The following is a 27688-nucleotide window of genomic DNA, read 5'->3' as shown; positions in this document are numbered from 1 at the left end:
GGGAGGACGACGGTTCAATCCCACGTCCGGTCATCCTGATTAAGGTTTTCCGTGATTTCCCTAAATCGCTCCAGGCAAATGCCGGGATGGTTCCTCTGAAAGGGCACGGCCGACTCCCTTCCCCGTCCTTCCTTAATCCGATGAGACCGATGACCTCGCTGTCTGGTCTCCTCCCCCAGACAATCCAATCCAAAACAGAACAAATGACGAAACGACAACAAAAACAACAATGAGCTGGACAAGCTAGGCAACTCAGCAGCTTACCCAACAATGGGCTGCAACAGATGACTGGCAACTGTTTTTGTTCTGGATATAAGGGGCTGGTTGGTTCCTGTTTCTAGGTTGATGAATAACAACAACAATAAAGGTTGGTTGGTCCAACTTATCCAGCTCAACGATAGGCGGTAGCAGTTGGTGAGCTTTGGCGGACTGCATTTGCCCTAGATGTGAGTGCTATGGTGGTTACAGGTCCTGGGCTGCTGAACAACAACAACAACAACAACGGGCCGGGAAAGCTGGGCGAGCTGCTGCGGCCCAACAACGGGCTACATCAGATGACAGGCTACGGTGAAGACCTGCACAACGCGAGCCGCATGGCTGCCATGGCCGCCATCGTGGGGCAGTCCGGCGTGGCCAGTCCTGCCGTCGGGCCGCAGGTACAGTAGCCTGGCCATGTCTTTGCTTGTCTTCTGCCTGTAGAAATTAGTGCATGGTTGTGGCGATGACGATGCCTACACAAACATGGGACCTTCCACGATAAGCAGACAGGACATAAATTTTTTGAATCCTGCCGCTTATGCTCCGTGACGACCTGCTGTCGTCCTTGGTGTAAAATTTGTCGTGTCCCAACATTATACAGATGGAAGTGGGCTATTTGAAGTAGTCTACCAGTGGTCAGAATTGGATATTCTGGGCAGTAAGAGATCTCGAATGAGCAGATGCAGATATTTGTTAACAATTTATGCTGCATGATAAACAACTGGCTGTGGAATCGACGCCCATTGTGCTACCTCGAAAAGCAGTAGAAAATAGTCCGTGACGAGTCCATGGTGTTCTCCACCGTTTACAACTCAGAGCGATTTGTCGAAAATGGAGCATTGCTCGTTACAGACACGCTTTTAATATGGGAATCTGCGAAGTGCCGTCTCGGAAAGCGGAATGATTTTACGGAGAACAGTTTCGTCATCGACGTCATCCTGGTTGGAGTAAATATATTGCACCAAATAAATATATTGCTCCGAATAAATACATCGGAGCAGTGAAGCAGCAGAGAGCTAGCAAGATTCTCGACAGTAGAATTTAAGGGGATGGTGTTGGATAATGTGGGAGAAGGTTCATCAATAACCGCCTGTCATGCACGCTCCGAAGGAAATAGCGTGGCGAGTAATAGTGAAGCAGAAAGTACGCTCTTATTGTAAACGAAGTGCGCGAGTACCGGCCTCAAGCGATGTTTTTCAATTCTATATGTTGATTACGTTGAGAATGGCGTTTGCTCCTTTGGCCAGTTTCTAGTAGCTACACGTGTGAAAATTGTACGAAAAAAAACTAAATGTTGGTTTCCAATCATTAGTAGTTTAGGATCGTCCACCATGGGTAAAAGGTTGATCCTAAATGTTAGGGAAACCTTGTACGATGCGTGGAAAGAACTTCTGTTACAAATTTCGAAGAATTGTTAAATACACGAATAGAAACTTCTGTATATAATAAAATGGGAATCGGACACTTTTTTCCCTTTAGAGACCTGAATACCAAAGAGGTAGAAGAAAATGAGAGAATAGGGACAGGCTTTCCATTTGTAATACCTTTAATTTCTGGCACATTGTTTTATAGCCGTAACTTCCTAAGGTTTCCACTTTCAGGATTGAATCAGACATTGGATATGTTGAGAAAGGACTGTCGAAATTGACTGAAGACGCCTGGCACTCAGCCAACGGTTTCGAAAGCCGTGAAAATGTGGGTGACGATTGGTTTGAGGTTCCAGCCGCAGACAGCGGGCTAGCAGGCCATTCCACCCTGCAAGAACGCAGTGCCTTAAATTCCGTTCCCGTATGCTTGATTTGTGCTTTGGAAATTTGGAATCGTTATTAAAAGAACATATCCGGAGTAAATATATTCTGTAATATTGGTGTCACATACATGACCCTTTTATGACCCATTCTTGAGTACTACTCCAGTGTTTGGGATCTCTAACAGGTCGGATTAAAGAAAGACATCGAAGCAATTTAGAGGCGTCCAGACTGATGACCTCAGAATTTAAGTCGCATAGTGTTCAGAGCCAGAGGCGTGCAGTTAGATTTGGTACCGTTAGGTTCGATCAACGTGCGAGTATTACGGAAATGCTCCGCGAAATCAAATGGGAATCCGTGGAGAGAAGAATGCGTTCTTTTTGTGAAACAGTATTGAGACATTTTAGAGAACCGGCATCTGCGACAGACTTCCGAGCAATCCTACTGCCACCGACATGCATTTCACTCGAGGGCTGTGAAGATAAGATGAGAAAAATGACGGCTCGAACAGAAGGGCACAGATAGTCGGTTTTCCCTCTCTCCATTTGCGAGTGAAACAGGAACGGGATCGGCTGGCAGTGATACAAAAACACGCCGCCACGCACCGTATGGTGACTTGCGGAATATGCAAGCAGATGCAGATTCTTCTAACCAGAAGAGCGCACTTCCGTGGATAGTGTACCTGGCAGGAGCTCCAAAATTGATAAACTTGAACTAAAATGAAGCAGGCGATCTCTAAATTCATCGAAATCGCTGCCAGCCTGCTCCTGCATACGGAGGTGAAATTACAATAAACATGTTTAGGTACAGAACTTGGCAAAATCTATGACGCAGCATGGCAACCAGCTGACACCAGACTTAATTACAAGAGCCTCCGCTGACCACTGATGAACTCCTTTCACCGTGTATCTTGAACGATGCTGATCTTGCACTAAAACACGCCTTTCTGCATCCACTAACCTAGCAACCACGTCCCCTAGAGAAATATCTCCTTTTTTAGGCACTGTATTTTTTTTATTTACTCTATCATTACTCTAAATTTGTAACAGTAGTTCTTCTATTCCTGTGTTAGGTAACATGCCAAACTGTACCCTATTTTGAAAATTGATTTTAAGTAAAATGTAATTGTTCCCAATTTTGTGATTACTTTAGGTTATTTTCTATGAGAAGTAACTTCAAACTATCTTTGTTCGACGTGCCATTTAATGACTATAACTTCCACTCCTTTCGAGCTATCTCTGTTTGCACAGCCTCATTCTATATCTAGCAGTAGAAGTGTGTAGCCATGAGGTGTGCGTCGGCTAATACTCAATTGTGGCGTTCCAGGGAATTCCTTTTGTTTCGCAGGGATGATATTTTCAGGCTGGACGGTAAACAGTAAACAGCGACGGCTACCGGACCTTGACCCTTCGATAAGGGACGAGTAGCGTGTGGCTAGCGCCCTCTCATTACAGCAATGCGTCTCCCGGGTCAAAGGTCGCCTTTCGAAACGCCTATCAGTGTTGCAAGTTGTGCCGTGCTGCACGAGTGTTTGTTCTTAGCGAAACAAGGACGACCCTTTCATTAGATTTGTGCACGTGCGGCACACGGCAGAGGAGAGGCTGGTGTGTGTGTGTGTGTGTGTGTGTGTGTGTGTGTGTGCTTGCTTGTGAGGCAGGCGACAGACAGCGTAATTCAAACTAAATTAAAATGTAGCTCCTTAACGAGTTACTGGAGACGAATATGGCCAGACGATTAGTTGGACAAAGCGCTAATAAGATCATTTTTCTCGCACATTTCTTTAATCTGCGATACGCAAAGATCTTACAGGAAACAAAAATAATTCATAAGGTGACCCTATACAGCTATCAGGAATTTGAAGAACTGATTCAACTTTCTACCAGTTTCGGTCGTAGCGACTATCTTCACAGGAAGAAACAACAGCTGTCCATCAGATGGATATGCATTTCAACTCTGATGGTTTTCAGTTTATCCAAAGGAGAATTGAACTCCGTATCCATCTAATGTACAGTCTTTTCCCTTCCTATGAAGATGTTCGCAACGACCGAAACAGGTAGAAAATAAAGAATATATGGTAAACATACAGTTCTTCAAAAATAACTCGTCATTGAGTCACGGGAATTTAAATAATTGTTATGATCTCTGATCTTGCCGGGAAACTGAACAAAATGTAGAAAAACACAGAGAGCGGATCAAAACCGTGGCTTACAACGAATGTGAACGTAAAACACTGTGAGACAAGCATGATGTAAGATTTCCACTACTATTTCTTCTTTGCATTCTGTCCTTCATTTCACAGATGTATATCTGCTTTTCTGTCCTTTGAATAAGTTTGACTTGTAACAGTAGCGATAATTCTACTAGATAAGAAGGTTAGAATTGTAAGTCACTGTACGATAGAAAGTAACACTGGTTTCCATAAATTAAAGAGAAGTTGCAAAAATAAGTATAACTAAAAACATTTAGTATGTGATTAAACTGAGCCCAGTTGTAGACACTATTAAATGACATAAAAGTAATAGGAAAGGTCAGTTTCAGTGAAACAAGTTGTTTGTGACAAGTTAAGAGCATGCAACCCCGCTAGTGGACAATTACACCCTAAGAGTACCCCTTACGGACTGATTCAATGCGGCCATCATTTTCAAATTAGGACATATTTACGAAAGTAAAAAATGCATTTCTTTTGTACCGGGTCCAAAGCCTCGCTGAATATCTAACCAACGACATTTTTTCACCCCTAACTATTAAAATGTTTACTCCGCAGAATTCTAATTTCGGTTATTTAGCCGTTGTGAAGTTCACGCTGCAACAACTCGACGTAACTGCGCATTTATTTATCAGGATTAGGACACGAGGTTCCCATTCGAAAATATTTGTGAGGGGATTATTTCCCCTTCCAGATTCTATACCCTGCATGTGTAAAAGAAAACAGATAAATCAACATGAAGCGAGAGCAACACACGGTGCATGGGCGAAGTTAAAATTACCGTGTTATTAGTACTGACAAGTTGAAGTACGAGGGGTAATGATAAAGTTCTAATTGCCACCTTGCACAAATCAGGCTGCAGCCATGAAAGTTGCTGCTTATGTTAGTCCTTATCTGTGTATTCACCCCTCCACGCGCCACATTTTTTCTCCACGATGGATAACTCCGTGCAGGCTTTGACTGTAGAAGTCTGCATTTTGGATGTTCGGGGAACGTGCGAGCACGAAAAGCATCTCGTCGTCACTCTGCAGATACCTGTCTATATCTGAGGGATGAGAGAAGACGGTGAAGTTACTACGTGCCATGTGAGAAGAAGGAGGGGCACTTGATAGCCGTAAGAGGCAGCACGTGTTGCTGCGTCCTGTGCAGAATTAATTGGGACGTTGTCGTAGAACCGAAACACGCCCTTGGGGAGCTTCCCGCAACACCTCATCTTGATAGCCGCACATAACTTCGCCGAGAGATTTCGGTAGTATGCTCCTGGGATGCCCATCGTCTGGAACGTACTACCGAACTCTTTCGAAACCTCCCGCACAGGGAGAACACCGTTTCTGATCGCTGAGGATCATGACTACCGACTTTCGAAACCCACTTCGCGACACTATCTGCGCCCAGAGGCACCGAAACATGCCTTTTGCACTCTAAGAAGGCTGCCGGTCGATTTCCCCATTTCGCGAGGTCCAAAACCTCTCCAAGAAATTATTTTGACATTCACGCCTTTCGACCAGTCAGCCTCAAGAACAAAATTTAATCTTTCAATTAGCCATTTCCAGTTACCACTAATAGAAGTCAGCAAAGAACTGTTTCCTGCGAGGGCTCTTCAATTTTATTTCGCACAGGAGGTGTCGAGACACCAGCCATCCTGGCCAAATCACTCGGCGCTGGAAACAGTACAGACGACCCGGACAGCCACCCATTTAGTAGGGTTTAGAGAAGGCAGGACGAAAACTTACTTCCTCCGGGTCCCGGAAATCGATCCAGGGCTTTCACAACTGGACGAGCGCACAGGTGCTACCAGAAAACGGTGTGTTGCACGGAGTAGTGGCAGATATAGGAGCAGGGAAAGTGTTTTGGATGTCTGACTATGTGAGGGAACTTTAAAAAGTAGCTCAGGATACAGGTTGCCGAAAGCGAGGCTTTCGAGGATCTGGGGGGAGCAGTGAAAGTTGAGAGTAGAGTACATGTCTGGATGCAGTAACCATTCCGTTGGCAGCAGCAAGGCAAGGAATCGTGACACTATTCCTTCCGAGTGGCGAAAAAGCGTTTATTTCTGTCCGAGTTCGGGCTGCCTGCAAACCACCAACGGTCGTAGATCGCAGCTCGATCGGCAAGTGGTGCCTGGGCGATGGCTATCACAGTTTCTAACTGTCTGTTCCCTGCTTTGCAACTTATCTTGTTTTTACGTGACCAGAAATCAAACCTTTTAAGCCTATAATTAAGCTGCGCCCATGCTTTCTTGTTTAACCACCGTAATTCATCGAGTGTACATTTACTGGGACAGTTAGTGTAGATCAGGAGATGTTCCATATCCTGATACCCGCCAGAGTCACATCTCTCGTCTTATCTATATTACTAAACCGCTATCTCGGAAGCCGGTAACAGTTGAAGGTCGCCTGTCTAGCAGTTTTCAGGGCCAAAAAAACTTAATTTTCAGTATTTGGCGTCATTATTGGCCGAAATTAATACTCTGCCTTAATATATTCATTAAGAGATATAACCATATATTAAAAGTTTAACACAATAAGACAAGTTTTAGAGTTAGAAACTGTGTGTTTGTGTTGAAACAGCGTAACTGACGGTGCAGAAATACCCGGACTCTATTCATCCAGTATTTGAGAATGAGCGCACTTAGCGATTTCCAGCAAAATTTACACATAATTTCAAACTTTTACGAAACTCGCTCTCGGTGACACCCCACGCAGATGATGAAAGGAAGACAGTTTATGGCTTACTTCGTTTTTGCTCATGCAGTCAAACTTCAGCATGACATTTTAACTTATTTCTTCTTTACTATGGAATCTATTCCCAACACAGTTTGCAGACAGTTTCCACATATACCACTGAATGTACATGCAAAATTAAATCATTTTACGACACATAGTTCAGCATATATGACGTCATAAACATTTAGAAGTGTCGAAAACTAACTTTATGCGCGGTAAAACTTCAGCACTAGGTATGAGGTTTTAATTTATTACTTCTTTACTACGAACTCTATTTGCAACTCGCTCTTCAGATAGTATCTACATGTATCAGAATGTACTTGCAAAATTATATCATTGCACGAAACGAAGTTTAGAAGATATGAAGTCATAAACATTGAGTTGTGTGAAAAACAAGCTTTTACTTAAAATGGAGTCCAAATCATCCAGACTATATTCATTCATAATGAAAGCAGTTAGCGACCTCCAACAAACGTTAAGCATAATTTCAAACATTTCCTAAACTTTTCTCTATTATACGCTTAAAAACAAATATTTAACACATTAACTCATTTCTAAAGTAATCAGACGTTCGAAGCTGTTTCATGCGAGGGTGTTTAAGAATAGGGGGTTTACTGGTTCATCTATAAGGCCTCACTAGATCACCTTTGCTTCCACTGATACCGAGCCCCCGCCAACGCGGTTCTGGCTGCTCCAGATCTCGAGTGCTCGCCCCTGGCAATCTCCTGTCGTTTGGAGGCTCAGTAATTCGTTCGGGAATCTCTCGAGGGATTTAAGTCTTACAGGTCCACAGGCACTTCCAAATAAGGAGTGGCGCTTAAGCTTCTCAGTATGTTCGCGAGCGGCTCTCAGGGGTCGTAGTCCGGGTATCCGGCTACTCGGTGTGGTTTAGGAAGCAGACTTGGCTCTGATTTGTGGAAACCAGTGGCAGAGTGTGGGAGTGGCGAGCCGCAGCGGTGTGTGTCCTGTCGCAGCGGGCTCCTACCAGCGACGAGTGGCCGGTGTTGCAGGCGGTCGCGGTGCAGGCGGCGGCGGTCAACCTGGCCGCCGCGATGCGCATGGGCGCCACCGGGCTCGCCTCGCCAGTCTCCTCCGCCAACGGCGGCGGGGGCGGCGGCGGGGGCGGCGGGGGCGGCGCCGGCGGCGGAGGGCCCCCGGGCGCGGCGGGCACGCCGCCCGCAGACGTGCAGCACGCCGCCGCCATGGCCATGCGCGCCGCATCCATGGCCGACTCCATGCGCTCCATGGACGCCGCCATGCGCCAGTCCATGGGCGTCGACTCTCACCACCACCACCACCATCCCGGCCACCAGCCGCACCACAACCACCAGCAGGTAAGCACTGCTACTCGGAACTTCTTTAGTAGCCATTCGCGACACGGTTGACGTCTGTCAATCGGGGCTTTTCAGAATTAAAAAAAAAAAAAAAAATGGCTCTGAGCACTATGGGACTTAACTTCTGAGGTCATTAGTCCCCTAGAACTTAGAACTACCTAAACCTAACTAACCTATGGACATCACACATACCCATGCCCGAGGCACGATCCGAACCTGCGACCGTAGCGGTCGCGCGGTTCCAGACTGTAGCGCCTAGAACCGCTCGGCCACCCCGGCCGGCTTAGAATTTCAGTTAGTATACATCTACATAAATATTCCGCAAGCCACTGTACAGTGCAAGTGTAGAGGACACGTAACCAATATTTTCCATTTTCTTGCCCATTCCATTCCTGTATTTCTCGAAGGAACAATGACAGTACCCCTCCTTACACACTCTATTCTCTATTATCTCTTTCTCCCCTTTGCTGTGCGAGGTTTCCACATCTAAATCAATACTCTGCAATCCTCTGTGAAGAGTATTCCAGTTGTACTATTAATGAGGACTTCTTCCAGTCCCATTCCCGTACGAAATATGGGAAGAATGTTTGCTTAAAGCCTCTGCGCGCGCTGTGATGTGATCCACATGAGTTCCAAAAGAAATCCGTTGGAATTCGATTACTCGATAAATAGTACAATTCTCAAGGCTGTCAATTCAGCTAAGTACCTGGGTGTTAAAATTACGAACACCTTCAGTTGGAAAGACCACATAGACAATATTGTGGGGAAGGCGAGCCAAAGGTTGCGTTTCATTGGCAGGACGCAAAGAGTCCACTAAAGAGACAGCCTACACTATACTCGTTCGTCCTCTGTTAGAATATTACTGCGCTGTGCGGGATCCTTACCAGGTGGGATTGACGGAGGACATCGAAAGGGTGCAAAAAAGGGCAGCTCGTTTTGTATTATCACGTAATAGGGGAGAGAGTGTGGCAGATATGATACGCGAGTTGGGATGGAAGTCATTAAAGCTAAGACGTTTTACGTCGCGGCGAGGTCTATTTACGAAATTTCAGTCACCAACTTTCTCTTCCGAATGCGAAAATATTTTGTTGAGCCCAACCTACATAGGTAGGAATGATCATCAAAATAAAATAAGAGAAATCAGAGCTCGAACAGAAAGGTTTAGGTGTTCGTTTTTCCCGCGCACTGTTCGGGAGTGGAATGGTAGAGAGATAGTATGATTGTAGTTCGATGAACCGTCTGCCAAGCACTTAAATGTGAATTGCAGAGTAATCATGCAGATGTAGATACTCTAATATTGTCTTCGGCATCCCTACAGGAGCAGTACGGAGGGGACTGTGGTGTATTCCCAGATTCGTTACCTGAAATTTGTTTTTGAAATTTTGTAAGTAAGCCTTTTCGGGATAGATTGTGTCTATCTTAGAGAATCTGCCTTTACAGTTATTTCAGCATCTCAGTGACGTTCTCCCGAGAGTCAAAAATGGTTCAAATGGCTCTGAGCACTATAGGACTTAACTTCTGAGGTCATCAGTCCCCTAGAACTTAGAACTACTGACACCTAACTAACCTAAGATCATCACACACATCCATGCCAGAGGCAGGATTCGAACCTGCGACCTTAGCGGTCGCGCTGTTCCGGACTGTACCGCTTAGAACCGCTCGGCCACCCCGGCCGGCTCCGAGAGTCAAACATACCTGTGCCCATTCGTGCGGCCCCATTTTTTCATACACATTCAATATCTCTTGTTAGTCCTGTTTGGTATGGATCCCCCACATTTGTGCAGTTTTCTAGGACGTCCTACAGGACTCTTTTTGTAAGCAATCTGCTCTGTAGACTGACTACATTTTTCACATTTTCCCAGTATTCCTCGAATAAACCGAAGTCTGTCACCTTCTATACCTACAACTGTGTCATCAATCTATTTCATATCCTCAGAAATTGCTACATACATATACTTGTATCATTTCACTAATAACAAGTTGTGTCTTATTGATATTGTACCCACAAGGTAAAGGTTACGTCAATCGGAAGGTCGGTGTGAACACCACAGTACTTTACAAGGCAGTGGCAGATGGTATACCGTTTCCTTCCTCCACATTTGAACTGACGTATCCAGCCAGTTATAGGAGAACCGCGGTGCAGTTCGGCCTTTACCAAGTCGACAAACATTGCCAGAGGTGAAAGAAGTCATCGTGATAGATGAAAATCGTAGAACTCACCGGGCATCCAACACGAGACCTTTGGATCCGCAGCCTGGCAGTTTCCTGTTTCTTTATTTCTATTTTTTTCTCTTTTTACCCAGAAGGTATCTGATTTCAAGTCAGACGCCTTAATCACTTTTTCTTTGTTTCATTGAACCGGTAAAGGATACTCTAATCTGTGTTTTCTGCACGGAACATTTCTGTTTATTTAAAACAAGCTGGTAACCTTTGTACCACTTTCAAATCTTATCTTTCCGATAGTGCTTCATTATAAATAACTGTGTCTTATGTAAAAAGTCAGAGGTCACTATTAATACTGTCTGCAATATCGTTAATACATCAAAAAAGTTTTGCACCACCCCGGTTCCCAGAACTCCTGAAGACAGACGTTGACTGTGGATATTGTATCACAGATACAGTCCCTTTGACTGTTCAGAGATGTCATTAGGCCCGCCCAAAGATGTAAACGACCATGCACGAGCAGCGCCTATTAGACGGAGGGGGTCTGCCGATCACTTCCCGTCATTTCACAAGGAAGGAGGTATACGGCTCGTGTTTTCTGTAGTTCAACCATGCCTAGACGGTCAATACCGCTGTTCGATCGCGTCCGCATTGTTACTTGGTGCCAGGAAGGGCTCTCAACAAGTTAAGTGTCCAGGCATCTCGGAGTGAACCAAAGCGATGTTTTTCGGACATGGAGGAGATACAGAGAGACAGGAACTGTCGACGATATGGCTCGCTGAGGCCGCCCAAGGGCTACTACTGCAGTGGATGACGGCTACCTACGGATCATGGCTCGGAGGAACCCTGACAGCAACGCCACCATGTTGAATAACGCTGTTCGTGCAATCTCAGGACGTCGTGTTACGACTCAAACTGTGCGCAATAGGTTGCTTGATGCGCAACTTCGCTCCCGACATCCATAGCGAGGTCCATCTTTGCAACCACGACACCATGCAGCACGGTACAGATGGGCCCAACAACATGCCGAATGGACCGCTCAGGATTGGCATCACGTTCTCTTCATCGGTGAGTGTGGCATATGCCTTCAACCAGATAATTGTCAAAGACGCGTTTGGAGGCAACCCGGTCAGGAGGAAGCCCTTAGACACACTGTCCAGCGAATGCAAGGTGGAGATTGCCTGCTGTTTTGGGGGAAAGGGGGGGGGGGGGGGGGAAGAAATTATGTGGGACCGACGTACGCCGTTGGTGGTCATGGAAGGCGCCATAACGGCTGTACGACACGTGAATGCCATCCTACGACCGATAGTGCAACCATATTGGCAGCATATTGGCGAGGCATTCGCCTTCATGGAGGACAATTCGCGCCCCATCGTGCACGTCTTGTGAATGACTTCCTTCAGGGTAACGAAATCGCTCGACTAGAGTGGCCAGTATGCTCTCCAGAGATGAACCCTATCAAACATGCCTGGGATAGATTGAAAAGGGCTGTTTATGGACGACGTGACCCACCAACCACTCTGAGGGATCTGCACCGAATCGCCGTTAAGAAGTGGGACAATCTGGACCAACATTGCCTTGATGAACTTGTGGATAGTGTGCCACGACGAATACAGGTATGCATCAGTGCAATAGGACGTGCTACTGGGTATTAGAGGTGCCGGTGTGTACAGCAATCTGGACCACCACATCTGAAGATCTCGCTGCACGGTGGTACAACATGCAATGTGTGGTTTTGATGAGCAATAAAAACGGCGGAAATGATGTTTATGTTGATTTCTATTCCAATTTTCTGTAAAGGTTCCGGAACTCTCGGAACCGAAGTGATGCAAAACTTTTTTTGGTGTGTGTAAATGAGCAGCAAGTGTTACAATACACTAACCCGCGGACGCCTGAAGTTACTTCCATTTCTGACAATGATAAGCTGCGTCCTGCCTAACAAAAACATCCTCAATCATTGACACTATAGAGAATAGCGGATTCAGAGTTGCGATGCCAGGATCGTAACAGCTCATAAACAACTAACGAAAGTGCAACAGAGGTCCTCAAGGAACGTTAATGGAACTTTAGAAGAAAGATCACTCTGTTCTGGTGAAATTCTGCTGGGTAAACTAAAGAAGTGGTAGTCTGCTGCCGTCATGTATCCCATAGGAATCACGATAATAAGATAGGAGAAATTGGGGTGCTCGTCTACGCTTATAGACAGTAACGTTTGCTTTGCTCCATACGCGAATGGAATATATCATAAAATCGCTTATATCGCAAAGGTGAAATCGCCTTCGTGGCTAATGGATGTGTTCTTCGAACCAGTTTCGAACACTCGAGACACTGAAACATTTTATTCTCACGAAGGAAGGCAGTCATCGTACTCGAATGAAGGTGATTCGTAACGCAGCTTGAAGAGATTCCCGCAGCTGAAATGTTCATCCAGTAGGGTGTTTCTCCAAGTGTCTCGCCAGACATGCCCTCGTTCAACTGTTCTATGAATTACAAAGCGTGATTCGTCGCAAGAGACCACCAGTCGCCAAGCGGTAACATCCATTGTCGAAACTCTTGAGAAAATTTGTATCTTTTCTGCCGATACAGCGTAGCTAGCATGGGGAACAGACGCTCTCTCAACTGTTCTATGAATTACAAAGCGTGATTCGTCGCAAGAGACCACCAGTCGCCAAGCGGTAACATCCATTGTCGAAACTCTTGAGAAAATTTGTATCTTTTCTGCCGATACAGCGTAGCTAGCATGGGGAACAGACGCTCTCTCAACTGTTCTATGAATTACAAAGCGTGATTCGTCGCAAGAGACCACCAGTCGCCAAGCGGTAACATCCATTGTCGAAACTCTTGAGAAAATTTGTATCTTTTCTGCCGATACAGCGTAGCTAGCATGGGGAACAGACGCTCTCTCAACTGTTCTATGAATTACAAAGCGTGATTCGTCGCAAGAGACCACCAGTCGCCAAGCGGTAACATCCATTGTCGAAACTCTTGAGAAAATTTGTATCTTTTCTGCCGATACAGCGTAGCTAGCATGGGGAACAGACGCTCTCTCAACTGTTCTATGAATTACAAAGCGTGATTCGTCGCAAGAGACCACCAGTCGCCAAGCGGTAACATCCATTGTCGAAACTCTTGAGAAAATTTGTATCTTTTCTGCCGATACAGCGTAGCTAGCATGGGGAACAGACGCTCTCTCAACTGTTCTATGAATTACAAAGCGTGATTCGTCGCAAGAGACCACCAGTCGCAAAGCGGTAACATCCATTGTCGAAACTCTTGAGAAAATTTGTATCTTTTCTGCCGATACAGCGTAGCTAGCATGGGGAACAGACGCTCTCTCAACTGTTCTATGAATTACAAAGCGTGATTCGTCGCAAGAGACCACCAGTCGCCAAGCGGTAACATCCATTGTCGAAACTCTTGAGAAAATTTGTATCTTTTCTGCCGATACAGCGTAGCTAGCATGGGGAACAGACGCTCTCTCAACTGTTCTATGAATTACAAAGCGTGATTCGTCGCAAGAGACCACCAGTCGCCAAGCGGTAACATCCATTGTCGAAACTCTTGAGAAAATTTGTATCTTTTCTGCCGATACAGCGTAGCTAGCATGGGGAACAGACGCTCTCTCAACTGTTCTATGAATTACAAAGCGTGATTCGTCGCAAGAGACCACCAGTCGCAAAGCGGTAACATCCATTGTCGAAACTCTTGAGAAAATTTGTATCTTTTCTGCCGATACAGCGTAGCTAGCATGGGGAACAGACGCTCTCTCAACTGTTCTATGAATTACAAAGCGTGATTCGTCGCAAGAGACCACCAGTCGCCAAGCGGTAACATCCATTGTCGAAACTCTTGAGAAAATTTGTATCTTTTCTGCCGATACAGCGTAGCTAGCATGGGGAACAGACGCTCTCTCAACTGTTCTATGAATTACAAAGCGTGATTCGTCGCAAGAGACCACCAGTCGCCAAGCGGTAACATCCATTGTCGAAACTCTTGAGAAAATTTGTATCTTTTCTGCCGATACAGCGTAGCTAGCATGGGGAACAGACGCCGCGCATCTGCTTCTGAGCTCCACGGACAGCAGATTTCGCCGAACTTTTGTGACACACTCGGGCCTGGTTGACTCCGGTTTGTGTTCAAATGTGTGTGAAATCTTATGGGACTTAACTGCTAAGCTTACACACTACTTAACCTAAATTATCCTAAGGACAAACACACACACCCATGCCCGAGGGGGGACTCGAACCCCCGCCGGGACCAGCCGCACAGTCCATGACTGCAGCGCCCAGACCGCTCGGCTAATACCGCACGGCTGACTCCGGTTTACTGTTCTCCGCTCGCGCATAGGTTGTCCTACTCGGCATTCATGTGTGATGTCCACATCGCGTCTTTCTCTACGACGATTATTCTCAGCGGTGCTGTTAATTCTCTAACGAACACTTTTATCAAAGAGGCATCCGCAGGGTCGGCTTAAGGCGCAAGTGACACGTGTCACCGCTTGGTGCGCCAAGATGCCACAAGTCTTACATTTCTATACAGGGCATATCATCATTAGTAAAGGCCGCTCGGCGAGCCAAGCCGAGAGGGACGCCCAAGTGTAATATTTGTATACAGTGGGTATCGCAATTAGTGAAAGTGCGCGAGGGAAAAGGGAGGGGTAGGGGAGGGGAGCGCCAAATGATAAGTCATTTGTGTGGAAAAACGTTCTCGAACCGGCCCTGGGCACGTGATACACTGACCATATTCGTCCGTTCAGAACAACCCTACCTGCTCTCACGTAAACATTTGGTTTGATATTTCTTGGATAAATTATCCAAAGGTTTCCGCCTCGTGGCAGAACATGTAATAGACATCTGGGAGGTGCATCTAGTGACATTAAGAATTAGGGTCAGGCGAAGAGGCGTGGTTAGGCAGGGTAATGGCAGAGTGACTGTGCGCTAACAGCAACATCTCCAGCTTACAATCCTAGTTCTAGTACACATTTTCAACTGTCGGTCCAGGTCAATTTATATAATCTTTCTGAATGCGGACTCAACGTCCGAAATACTAGTGTGGCGCTTGAAGATTGTGCAGAACTGTCAACGGGCGGTCATTTTACCCTCTAAAACTGACGTAAGCCATGCCGAGCTAATCTTGTATATGGAATCGGCGCAGTGCGATGAGGTGACGCGAACACGTGACAGAACGACAGAAAAGAGATGTCGTGTTTGGATGTGCCTATGATCCCACCCTGAGTGAACTTGCCTAGTTTGCTGGTCTACTAACACGGACTGTAGAACACGTCTCCAAGGGATGATATACACCTCGCAGCCGTGTGTGAACAGCGCTCGAAACAACGTCCTAATCGACAGGGACCGAAGTGTCACGCCTTACCGGTGACAATCCCGCGAAATGCTACATAAATTGCTGCTGTCAGTAGATGTAAGCCCATATAGACGAGTTTCTTAGCGAAAATTCCACAGGGGAACTGCATGCAAGGAACATTCGGCGTCGTGTGCCTCGCAAAAGGCCATTGGTCACATCAGTACGTAAAGCTGCATATCTTCAACGAGCCAAACAACAGAGAAACTGGCCACTAGCTGACTGGATGCATATAGAGTTGTCCGACGAATCGTGATTTTGCCTCTTTTCAGACGACGCAAAGTGTCGAGTGCACAGATGAGACGTTTAACCCGCGGTGCGTGGAGGGTGTAGTTTAGGTCGGAGCTGGGCCTATGACTTTTTGGCGATGTTTTCCTTACAGTGAGCTGTACCCTCTCAGTGCCGTGAAAGTGAGACACGCTGTTTATATCAACATTGTCGGTGACAAAATGTTGCCCTGTCTGCTAAATCTTCACAATGAGTTCGTTGTGTACACTCCCTTCTTCCATAATGGTAACAACCATTTTCACACGGCTGTATGCATACGCTACTCGTTTGACGGATAGTCACGCACACTGAGCCGCCAAATCACCGATATGGACGCCATATAAAGTTTCTGGGTCTATTTGCGATAACGGGTGAAACGTAACAATCGAAACCACACAATGTGGTCGCTCTGCGACATCTGATCACCAATGGGTGGCTTCGAATGGATACAGCATACCCGAGGCTCCTCTACCGCTTATGCGGCGGGCATTGGTGAAACTAATTGCAGTAACAAACTTCATACTGACAAACCACGTACAGCTAATCTCATGTCACACATATATTTAGCAAAGAAGTGTGTGAATTCCTAAGAGACCAAACTGCTGTGGTCGTGGGTCACTAGACTTACACACTAGTTAAACTAACTTATGCTAAGAACAACACACACACCCATGCTCGAGGGAGGATTGGAACCTCCGGCGGAAGTCGCCGCTCAATCCGTTACGTGGCGCCTCGAACCGCACGGCCACTCGGCGCGGCTGTATTTAGCAGTAACCATAGTAAAGTAGAATATGCTAACTGAGGTGAAACAGTCTCTAAGTGTCTACCGAAGCACTCGCACTTGAAACAGACAGATAAAGGGACCTCTTTTATTATCTAGCTCTCTTCTGCCGCCTATTATTTTCTTCTTAAGAACGTAGCAAAATTTATTTTTCTTTTCTAAAATTTACTTTATGTATGACGTGTGTTGTTTTTAATTAACAATGTAATTATGTAAAAGAGAATAAAAAAACAGCACTGTGAGAAGCTGCAGAATAAGACGAGGAGGCAATCTCTGCAGCTCTGTTACTACTTTTTATCAGTAAACAACCCACCATATTATCAAGGCCGCAGGTCACTCTGTAACGTCAATGCATAAATAAACACCCGAAGAACGTTGTGGAGTCTCATCCTCGACGAGCTGAGGGCACCCATTCTATTATTTATTATTTTTTCTCGTTTTAAACCTCTCATTCGGAGCTCTTAGCAGCGTAGTCTGTTGTAGGACTCGGCCCTCGTCAGACAAACGTCCCAACAGGCTGGGAGTGGGGCTGAAGGAATTCTAGACGGGAAACTTTTGGATGAGCTTTTCAGTTCCGGCATTCGCCTAATGACCGAGGGAAACCTCTCTAGTCAGACTGGGGGATTTTAATTGATATCTAGAGCATCGTTGTCCATTGTCCTACACCGAAGTTAATAAAGTACCGGGTGATCAAGAAGTCAGTATACATTTGAAAACTTAATAAACCACGGAATAATGTAGATAGAGAGGTAAAAATTGATACACATGCTTGGAATGACATGGGGTTTTATTACAACCACCCCATATTGCTAGACGCGTGAAAGATCTCTTGCGCGCGTCGTTTGGTGATGATCGTGTGCTCAGCCGCCACTTTCGTCATGCTTGGCCTCCCAGGTCCCCAGACCTCAGTCCGTGCGATTATTGGCTTTGGGGTTACCTGAAGTCGCAAGTGTATCGTGATCGACCGACATCTCTAGGGATGCTGAAAGACAACATCCGACGCCAATGCCTCACCATAACTCCAGACATGCTTCACAGTGCTGTTCACAACATTATTCCTCGACTACAGCTATTGTTGAGGAATGATGGTGGACGTATTGAGAATTTCCTGTAAAGAACATCATCTTTGCTTTGTCTTACTTTGTTATGCTAATTATTGCTATTCTGATCAGATGAAGCGCCATCTGTCGGACATATGTTGAACGTTTGTATTTTTTTGGTTCTAATAAAACCCCATGTCATTCCAATCACGTGCGTCAATTTGTACCTCTCTATCTACATTATTCCGAGGTTTATTCAGTTTTCAAATTTATACTGACTTTTTGATCACCCTGTACATATAGGAGCAGTGTTGCACTGTATCAGCGTGTCTCCTTTTTGCGAATACTGTGCAGAGGAGCCAGAGGAAGTAATGTGTGTGTGTGTCGGAACAGGCCTCGTCGCCGGAGGCGGCGGCGCTGCGCATGCACCAGGCGGAGGCGCTGCTGCGCTCGCAGGCGGAGGCGGCGCTGCGGCTGGCCGTGAGCCAGGCGGCGGCGGCGGCCGCGTCGTCCAGCGGGGGCGGCATGGGCGGCGGCGGCGGGGGCGGCGGGGGCGGGCCGGGCCCCGGCGGCCACGCGGCGCACAACGGGCCCGCCGCCGGCCTCAACCACCATGGCGGGGGCGGCGGGGGCGGCGGCGGCGGCCAGCACGGCGTGCACGGCCAGCAGCAGGAGCAGCTGTCGCCCGACCTGAGCGAGGCGCTGCGGCTGCAGGAGCAGCGGCTGGAGCAGGCCCTGCGGCTGCACGGCGGAGACCCACGCGCGCTCGGCTTCTCGCTCGTCAACGCGCAGGGCCCGGCCGGCGGCGCCAACCCCTAGGCCTCCAGCCCAGCCCCAGCCGGCGAGTATCTCCTGTTCGTAAAGACTGCACACTTGCCCCTTCCTTTCCTCCTTTTCGTTGTACGTACTCGTTGTTTTGCTCTTCAGTTTCTGGAAGTATACGTCGGCTGTGATCGTAATTTCGTAGCTAGGATAGACAGCCTTACGTTTCCGCGAGCACCCGCCCTCTCTCCTAGAGTCGGCTCAACCTCGCGAAATCGCGACCCAATGTTTTCGCTTCCTCTGCGTTCGAGCGCAGCTTTCCTTTGTTTTCGAGTCTACCAGTACGAGTGGTTATGTACAGCGTGATACCGGATATTTTTCGTAGGAATAGTCAGACGACCGTAAGGGCGCGCCGTACGCGGCCACCTCCCGTTACGGTCGCCTGACGAGCTCAATGTGAATCTCTTGTACAATAATTGCTTACGAGTTGTTATAACTCGCCAGGTTGCTGTATTCGCCGGATTTTTTTGTCCGTTTTGTACAAAATCGTTACGATCGTTAGGTGCGCAGAATTTTAGTTTCGTCTCCACGCGAGACGCCGCTTCCGCGTGTAATTATTAACTGTAACTTTTTATAATCAGTGCCACACGAGTAGTTATTTGCTATAAAGACCATTTGAAATCCGTATATGCAGTTCGATACCTTGCATCGCGTCTCATACGGACATAGTAGTGTAAAGTTTTGACACTGGGTTGCATATAATATTTAGTTGGTCGATACACATAATCTCCCTCTAAATATGCTCAAAATCTGTTCGAACAAATCCCCTCTCTTCGGATCGATCGATTTCCTTTCCACGCGTAATAAAATAAAGCTACTGCGTTCCCTACCTCATTCGTAAACTGTAATTTTCTTTATCGTGGAAATTCGTATCAGTCCTATTACGTGTAAGTCATCTTTCGTTCGCGGCACATCGTCCGGAAACAACTGTCGACAGTAAAAATTTGTTTCCTTCGACACGTACGTTATAGGTCGAGTTGCACACTTCCCGTTAATTTAGTTGTCCGAGTGAATAGATTCCCGGTACCCGTTGCTCGAGTCGTGTTCTGCCGTGACGGAGGAGTAGGTACCGCGACAGCTATTTTATTACGTGCTGGAACATATTCAAAAATACCTGTAAAAATTTTCGGCCTGTACTAAATTTCAATATAATGGTACCGATAGTAGTTTTTGAGAAAATGTGACCGAGGCTAACTGAACAATTGGAAGAAGCAATACTGTGAAGCGGTTTTGTTAATTAGGTAGTAGTTTCTTTTCAAATTTGTTTAAGTTTCGTATCAGATACAGTCTGAACTGGAGTTAATTTAATATAACTATTCTTTACACCGACCAAAGATAATATTAATTCTTTGTTAGTTTGTATATAGTTTAATGAGAAGACGATAATCAAATTTATCTTCTAATGTAGATTTGCAAAATTGTTTTAAGCTGACAAGTTGACACATAATTGTTTGTTTCACCTATAAATATTGAATCTCTGTTTCTGCTTATTTAATTATATGTACAGTTTTATAAATTTTATTGGAACATGTAAGCTGTTACAGCTAGTCACTGCAATATTTCCCAAACTGTAGTTTGTGCGGCAGCTCTCCGAGTAATATGTAGTGGTTTGCATATTTGAAGCTAATTCGGGTTTCTTGTAGGTCAACTGTTCTAGAATAACGGAAAAAATACTACCGGTATCCTTATATTCTTGCTTAAAACTCAAAACATTTGAGGGCCCTGAGCGAAATGCTATGTATTCTAGTAAAAATATTCAAATTACATTCTTTAAATAAAATGCAACACAAATACATTCTGAGTCACACACTCATGTTATGTATTATATATGATAATCGTTATACAAAACAGTATAATTTACAATAGCCCAAATACGTTTGAGTCTGACACTCAGGCGTACCATACTACAAATAAGGAAATACAGTTTTACAATAATTTACAATAGCCCAAATACATTCCGAGTCTGACACTCGAATGTATCCATTTACTGCTGACATTTTACAGTATTTTATTCTGCAATAGCCCGAATACATAATCGAGTCTGACACTCGATATGTACCACATACACTAAACAACTCTCTTTGTAAAAGTAATAGTTACAAAATATATAATACAGAGTGTAAATACTCTAAATGTATATGTATGATACTTAACAGATTGATATGACATAATGTACAATAGCCCAACTGCACAAGATGTTGCTACACTCTTGTGCAGATCCACAATACACATACCTGAATAGCATTCAAATACATAAGAAGTCTGCTACTTTATGTATCACAGCATGTAACACATTAACTGTATATTTGTTGATGTATGGCTACATATACAGTCTGAATTACAATAGCCCAATACACGATTGAGTTCTACATTCTTCGTGTACCCATACTCACATAAGCAGGCTGTCCATAATAAATGTCACTTAAAGTAGCAACAAATATGAAAGGTCAGGAAGTTGTCAACATGCATGTCAAGGATTGAAGCTGGCATAGTTATGGATAACTTGTATTTCAAATATCACAATTTGCAATAGCCCAGATGCACACTGAGTTTAACACTCAATGTGCAATACATAATTTTTATTAAACACGCATTTTATGTGAACCTACTAAAATGTTGTGTTCCACAAAACTGCAATAGTCCACACTGCAACACAAGTTCAACTTGTTTTACATGTGGAAACTTCTCTCAACAAAAATAATTACTTATTAGCAGTGCATATATATACATACATTTACTCCAATATGTATGTGTCTGTATGTATACATAATTAAAATGCAATAGCATTGAAATACATAGAGTTGGAAACTTTTTATGTAATCAATAGCCAAACACACGCATTAAAGTGTTGATTTCACTGGCAAATGTGTGTAACACATAAATATCACAATTTGCAATAGAAACTTTAAAAGTTATCTACAGTGTACTGTATTTGAATATTTTAAAATAATTTGTGTACATTTTGAAAATTTTACCAAGTTGGAACCTAGTTTTTGGTGCTTAAAGGAACACACATTTCTTTAAAGTGAATACATAGTAAAGATTTCACTGTTCAGCAATTAAGCATTAAGAACATAAATTTGAAATTGTATGTTATTGGCCCAATATGAAAGCATATATCCTGTCAAAGCTGGCCTACATGTGTATCGAAATTGGTAATATGTGAAAGAAAATAAATTATCTATTAAGTTTTAAGTCATGTATTAGTTATATGGTTTAAGTTTTTCACTTGTTGTTGGTTTTCTGTTTAATACTGTGAAATTCTTTATTTATCTATACCCAGTTTACACTGAGTAATGTAAAGTGTCCATTTTTAAACTTGCAGGAGTAACAAAATATTCAAAAATAAAAAACATAAAAATGTAGTTCTGTAAGATTTATGTTTCTGGACCATGTACTATGAAAGAATGAAGCTGTAGAGATGGAAAAGAACACAGAAGAGGCAAGAGAGTTGGGTTGTTATGGTTTATAAACCTCTCTGAGCCAGTTTGTAATGCCATTTATGTTACAGGCGTTTCACAAGATATGCTGATTGCCTATGAAAGCACTGAAGTATCACAATTAATCTAATTTTACACATCATTTTTTAAATTTTATTATCTACAGTCCTAGTGCTTTCAGCTAAACTGTAGGTTGTTATAAATACTCATTTGACACCTTTCAGAAAATAAAAATGTTAAATGTTATATATGCCTTCAATTGTGTACTGCTCTCAGACGTGATTTAATCATTCCTGTACCCAGAGCAGATGCTTGATCAAGAAGTACTGATCTGTGGCAGATTATGGCCCCATCTCTCATGTTTCATTCAATCATTGCATGATTTCAACAGGATTGTGAGGTTATGACCCACATAACAAGCTCTTTGTTTAAACATTTATAATATGTATTACACTGAAATGTGGAAAAACTGAGAGGACTAACGAGTCCAGTTCTATTAAGTATTTTGCTCTTAAGAGCCAATTAATCACTTACTATAACTGAATAAATTAAAAAGTTCTACCATCCCATCTATATAACTCATAGGTATTTGTGTCTATTTTGGTTCTTCGTTAAAGTAATATACTTTCTGAAATTTGATTAGTGACACTCAGAGAAATGATTTTGCTGAATACAAATTTTTGTACAGTCCTTCAAACACGAGCAAAATTAATTTTAAAATATCTCGTATCTAACGGTTTTCTTTCATCAGACTTCATTCACATCCACATTTGTGGACATGCAGATGACCACTAAAGCAAACCACATTTTACTTGTAAATTACACCAAAGAAAACTGGATAAACCATATGGATGTTTTTACAGTGTTCCATTGGAGTGTGCCTTTAGGTGCACTTAGAGATAAGAATATTTCTCTTACAGTTTTAATATGTATTTAAGTTTACTTGTTAACTGTCCACAGAATTGCATAACACAGGTGACAAAATAGTTAGGCTATATGTACACATAATATACAGCTATTTCAATATTGCTATTAACATATAAATAGGATAGATTTTAATGCATGTTATATCAAAGTAGGCACATACATATGTAGTACAGAGTTAAAGTGTTTAACGTTTTCTTTTCATGTATTAAGCATAGTCATTATCTCTATTTCAGTTATTAATTTGCCACATTAATTCAGAATTTTGTATCAGTTGTTGCAGTTAGTATGCCTCAATGCTTCTGATCAAAGACAGCATGAGAGGTAAAATGAAACAATTTTGCTCTATTGAGACATAGTTTCTTATCATTAGTGAGTTAAACACAACAATAAATTGTAGCAGTATGTAACACCATTAAAGCTCTGAAATGATCTGCAACTTATTAACTGAACAATCAGGTATGGTAAAGTGCACTGTACAGAATCGAATGTATACACTACATAGCAAGAGCTCCTTTGTCTATATTTTATGAAAGGGCTGTACCTGACAGTATATTGATGCATTTACAGTAAAATTACGAATTATCAGACAGTGGATGTCAAGATGCCTCTTATAAAATGAGAATAAAACGAATATAATTATCCCTTTTGCGTGTTAATTCTGCAACAGCTTCAGTTCCTCCCTTTGATACACATTATTTTAACCAGTAGTTTTGACTGAACATTCCTAAATACAAAATGAGCATGCAGTATTCAGTACCCTGCCATGCAAAAGAAACATGCTGTTTGCTATGCTGCATCATTTGAAATTAAATTGACTGCTGCTTTTCTGTTGAGACTACAAATTGACACTTGTGATTCTGAAGACTTTTATTAAAAAAATCATAAAGTACATACCTTCTTCCTTTGCTCCAAAGTACTTCCTTGGCCATCTTGCAAGAACCATTTTTAGCAGTTTATAATGATGGATAAATATAGTTTTCTGTGTACACAATACTCTGTGGCAAATTATAAGAGAAATAAAGATGGATTATGTAAATATACAGATTTGCAAGGAAAATGTGGGGCCCAAATTGAATTGTATAATTGGTACAAATGTCCTTTGGACCTAGTCCTCTCAGTATTTCCTGATTATTTACCAGAATTATTACTGTAATACCCATGTTACTAATCAAATAATATTTTGCTTCCAACATTTTTAACATGCCATACCATAATTATAGTTTACAGAATGTTGTAGTCAATAGTTTTAACTAATACAGTTCATCATTACACATTATACAGTTGATAATTTTCTGGAGAAATGATTAACAGTAACTGTATGCCGTTAGTTAATTGTTCAACGTTATAGACACATCACACTTAACAATGCCAGATAGTTATATTCACTGTATGATGTTCAGTTACTACTATTACTGTTCATGGTTATCACTATTATTACTTTTATTATTACTATTACTACTACTACAATTAACTTTATTATTGTCACTATTATATTTGTTATTATTACCATCAACATCATTATTAATGCTTAAAACATAAGGTTGTAATTACTGATGTATTTTATCATGAAATCATTGTGTTCTGCCTATAATAGCAAAACTGAAAGGAATGGTCGTTTGATTCTTGGTATGATTTCATAACATAAGATCCATCAATGCTGCACTCCACTCCAAAGCCACTTCATTCACTATGAAGCAGTTCCGGGAAAACACATTATGTTTCTTTTGTAAATTAAACAAAAAAAATTAAAATTCAGAATATTGATAATGCTACGGTATGTAAAAAAATTTACGTGAAAAATAGTTATCTAACATGTACTATAGTGTGGATGTAGTGTTTTATAATTATGTCATTAGAAATAGTAAGGGGGAAGAAACTATATTTTGTGCCTCATGATGAAATTATAAAAAAAGCTGTTGGATCCATATGACAATGCTTTGCTAACTGCTTGTTCATGGTAAATTTAATAAAAAGATATGTTCCTTTATAAAGAACTTTGCACTATTATACTATAATAGTGATTTATATTTTAAAAATAGCAGTCATACCAGTATCATACACTTTAACACTGTATCAGATTTAATTTGTATAAATGTTCTAGCATAGAAAATGCTTGAAAATTCGATATACAGAATTATTTAAATTATATTGTATATACATTCATCTGATATCGGAAGTATATGATAACAAAAATAAATATTTTGTAATCAAAAAGCAAAACTCATACATGTTGCTAAAAGTCTATAAAAGTGACTTTTGTTACATTAAAACACTTCAATATTTATTTTTACATCTTAATTTTCTCCAACATTTTCTTGAAAATAGCCTAAATGTATGCAGTTGCTGAAATTACCTCAAAGTCTGTATTTGTATGGAATTATATGAGTTAGGGTGCAAAAAATTACAGAAATTTAATAAACTGCAACTTTGTATTCACCAGTTTTCATGCAAAATTTATTGGTTTATGTATAGTACATGCGATTTTGTAATTTGGGAATAACTGAATTTATAGAACATGGACTCTGACAGAAACACTGAGGATCAACAGAATTTTATTTTGTTATATCATGCCATTACAATCATTCCTAGAATTCATAACGATCCATGAAACACTTGTTTGGCTACTTCTAATTTAAGTTCCTATTAGTGTAAAAATTATTACAATTGTGATAATTGCAATATATGACACTATTATTATGACATTATTATTACAGTTATTCAGTAACTAATTATTTTCATCACTGTAATATTGATGATGCCTTTTACAAATTAGATATTTTTGTTTTAGCTTATAAGAGTGTGAGCATGTATGTCTGTATGTGTGAGTTTGATGTTGTGCACAAAAACATGAATGTTGCTGAGAGTGTCTTTTTATTTCTCTCTCGCTAAACAACTACCTAAACACAGTTTTATGCATGTTTAAATGGTCTCACTGAATTTGTTTGTAATCTCTGCAGCAATCAATACTGTGTGTTTATATTTATTTAACAAATGTGGATAAGTTATCATAAGGAAGATTGGGTATGGGCTGACAAATGAGAAAGCATTTACCTCAAAGACAATCGTTTTGTGGTTGTAGAGAAACTGATTTTGTAGCTAAATTCCAAACTTAATAGCTGTGGAGTGTTTTGTATTCAAAACAAGTGTGCTGAAAAATGTAATTCCTAATTCTTGATTGTGCTACAACATCTACAAAATTATTAGCCGATAACTGAAATCTACTTCTGTGAAACTTATAAATCTGTAGGTATCCTCTCTTATTGAAATTATACATGCAGTCATTAAAACATAAATATAAAATTACCACAAGTCATATCACAGATTTTACACCACTTCTTTCACTGCAGTTTTAACAAAAACTTAGCTTCCAATAATTCATAACATTTAAAGAAACAAGAAGCATGAGAATACTTAATGCTAACAGATTGATACAGTACACTGCTATATTGGACAACAAATAAATAATTGATCACTGTTTTATCTGTCTTCATTCAGAGAGTTATGACATTACCCATTTTTTTCTTTGCAATTTTATGAAGATTCTGTGTACTGAAATTTGAGCCTACATTCACTATTTGATGTTCATTTAAAGATCTCATTATTTATTATAAAAATACAATTTTGTCTAGCATTTGCTCATTTATTAGCCTTAACCTTCAGACTGCAAAACACTCCACTAACACTGCCATATAAAGTTAAGTCAAAGTTCGAGTTTGAAGGAAATTTGAGATCTTCATGATGTTTTCCAGAGTAACATTGAAGTTGTAGAATTTGAGCAAATACTTTTTCTCAAGTCCATGAAGTATAAAAAATTGGTAATTGTTACTAGACTGAAAGCCATGTTCACAGGTTCCTAAAATATCCCTCATTGTAAAAGTATGGAATGAAAATGTTGGAATTGCTTATAATTCTGTTAAAGTATGCATTTTGTCACTTGCCAACGCATTTATTTTCAGCTCTGTAAGTGTGCATTTTGTGGAGAGACATATTTACTTTCCCACCACTGTGACTGCATTCTGCATTGCTGTTTATTTTACCATAGAAATAACTTCAGAATATCTGTGTAATTTGTTTTAGTAACTGTCTCAAAATGTTTCATTTCAAACCTGCAGTTGGTAGAGTTTGCATATAAAATTCTTGACATTAAAGTAATAGATATGTTTTATCCTGTGCTGTTGTGTGTGTGTGTCTTTAAATGTAATAAAGTTTAATAGAAACTTTGAAATCGTATAATGATGCAAAGAAAACATTAAAATGACAATTCATGAAAAAAAATGTTTATTTTCATTTCCATAACTCCTTTTGCTTCATTAGATAACTCCACTCATTTCCTTCCAATTGTCTTCTGTGTCTGACAAATGTGTAACTCAGAATTTATTTATAAAGGAACAGAAAACCTGTATCAACAACTTTTTCATATATGAACCCTGTATCAAAAACTATTCAGTCATTTGACTTGGAAGTTATTTTGTGAGCATATAGTCAAACATATAAAGAAATTTAGAAAGCATCATACCCAGTCACTCCATGTACTCAGTTTTCAGATTTACTCAACATAGACATTTTTGTGGACTTTTAGCAAGTTTTAAAACTGATAAACAAATTTCTTAAAACTGAT

General features: G+C 42.0%; 1 protein-coding gene across 1 annotated transcript in view; it reads left to right on the top strand.

The window, feature by feature from the left end:
* LOC124556828 overlaps window positions 1-27323 on the top strand; it is a 554569-nt gene extending 527246 nt beyond the window's left edge. The window contains exons 12-14 of the mRNA XM_047130843.1: window positions 469-656; window positions 7946-8269; window positions 18275-27323. Coding sequence (XP_046986799.1) covers window positions 469-656; window positions 7946-8269; window positions 18275-18700 — 938 coding nt within the window. The 3' untranslated portion in view covers window positions 18701-27323. The remainder of the gene's footprint in view (window positions 1-468; window positions 657-7945; window positions 8270-18274) is intronic.
* Window positions 27324-27688: the final 365 nt, after the last annotated feature.

Source organism: Schistocerca americana, chromosome X (genome assembly GCF_021461395.2).
Source record: "Schistocerca americana isolate TAMUIC-IGC-003095 chromosome X, iqSchAmer2.1, whole genome shotgun sequence".
Taxonomy (NCBI): domain Eukaryota; kingdom Metazoa; phylum Arthropoda; class Insecta; order Orthoptera; family Acrididae; genus Schistocerca; species Schistocerca americana.
The sequence above is the reverse complement of the archived record's forward strand: the minus strand, read 5'-3'. Positions and strand labels throughout refer to the sequence as shown.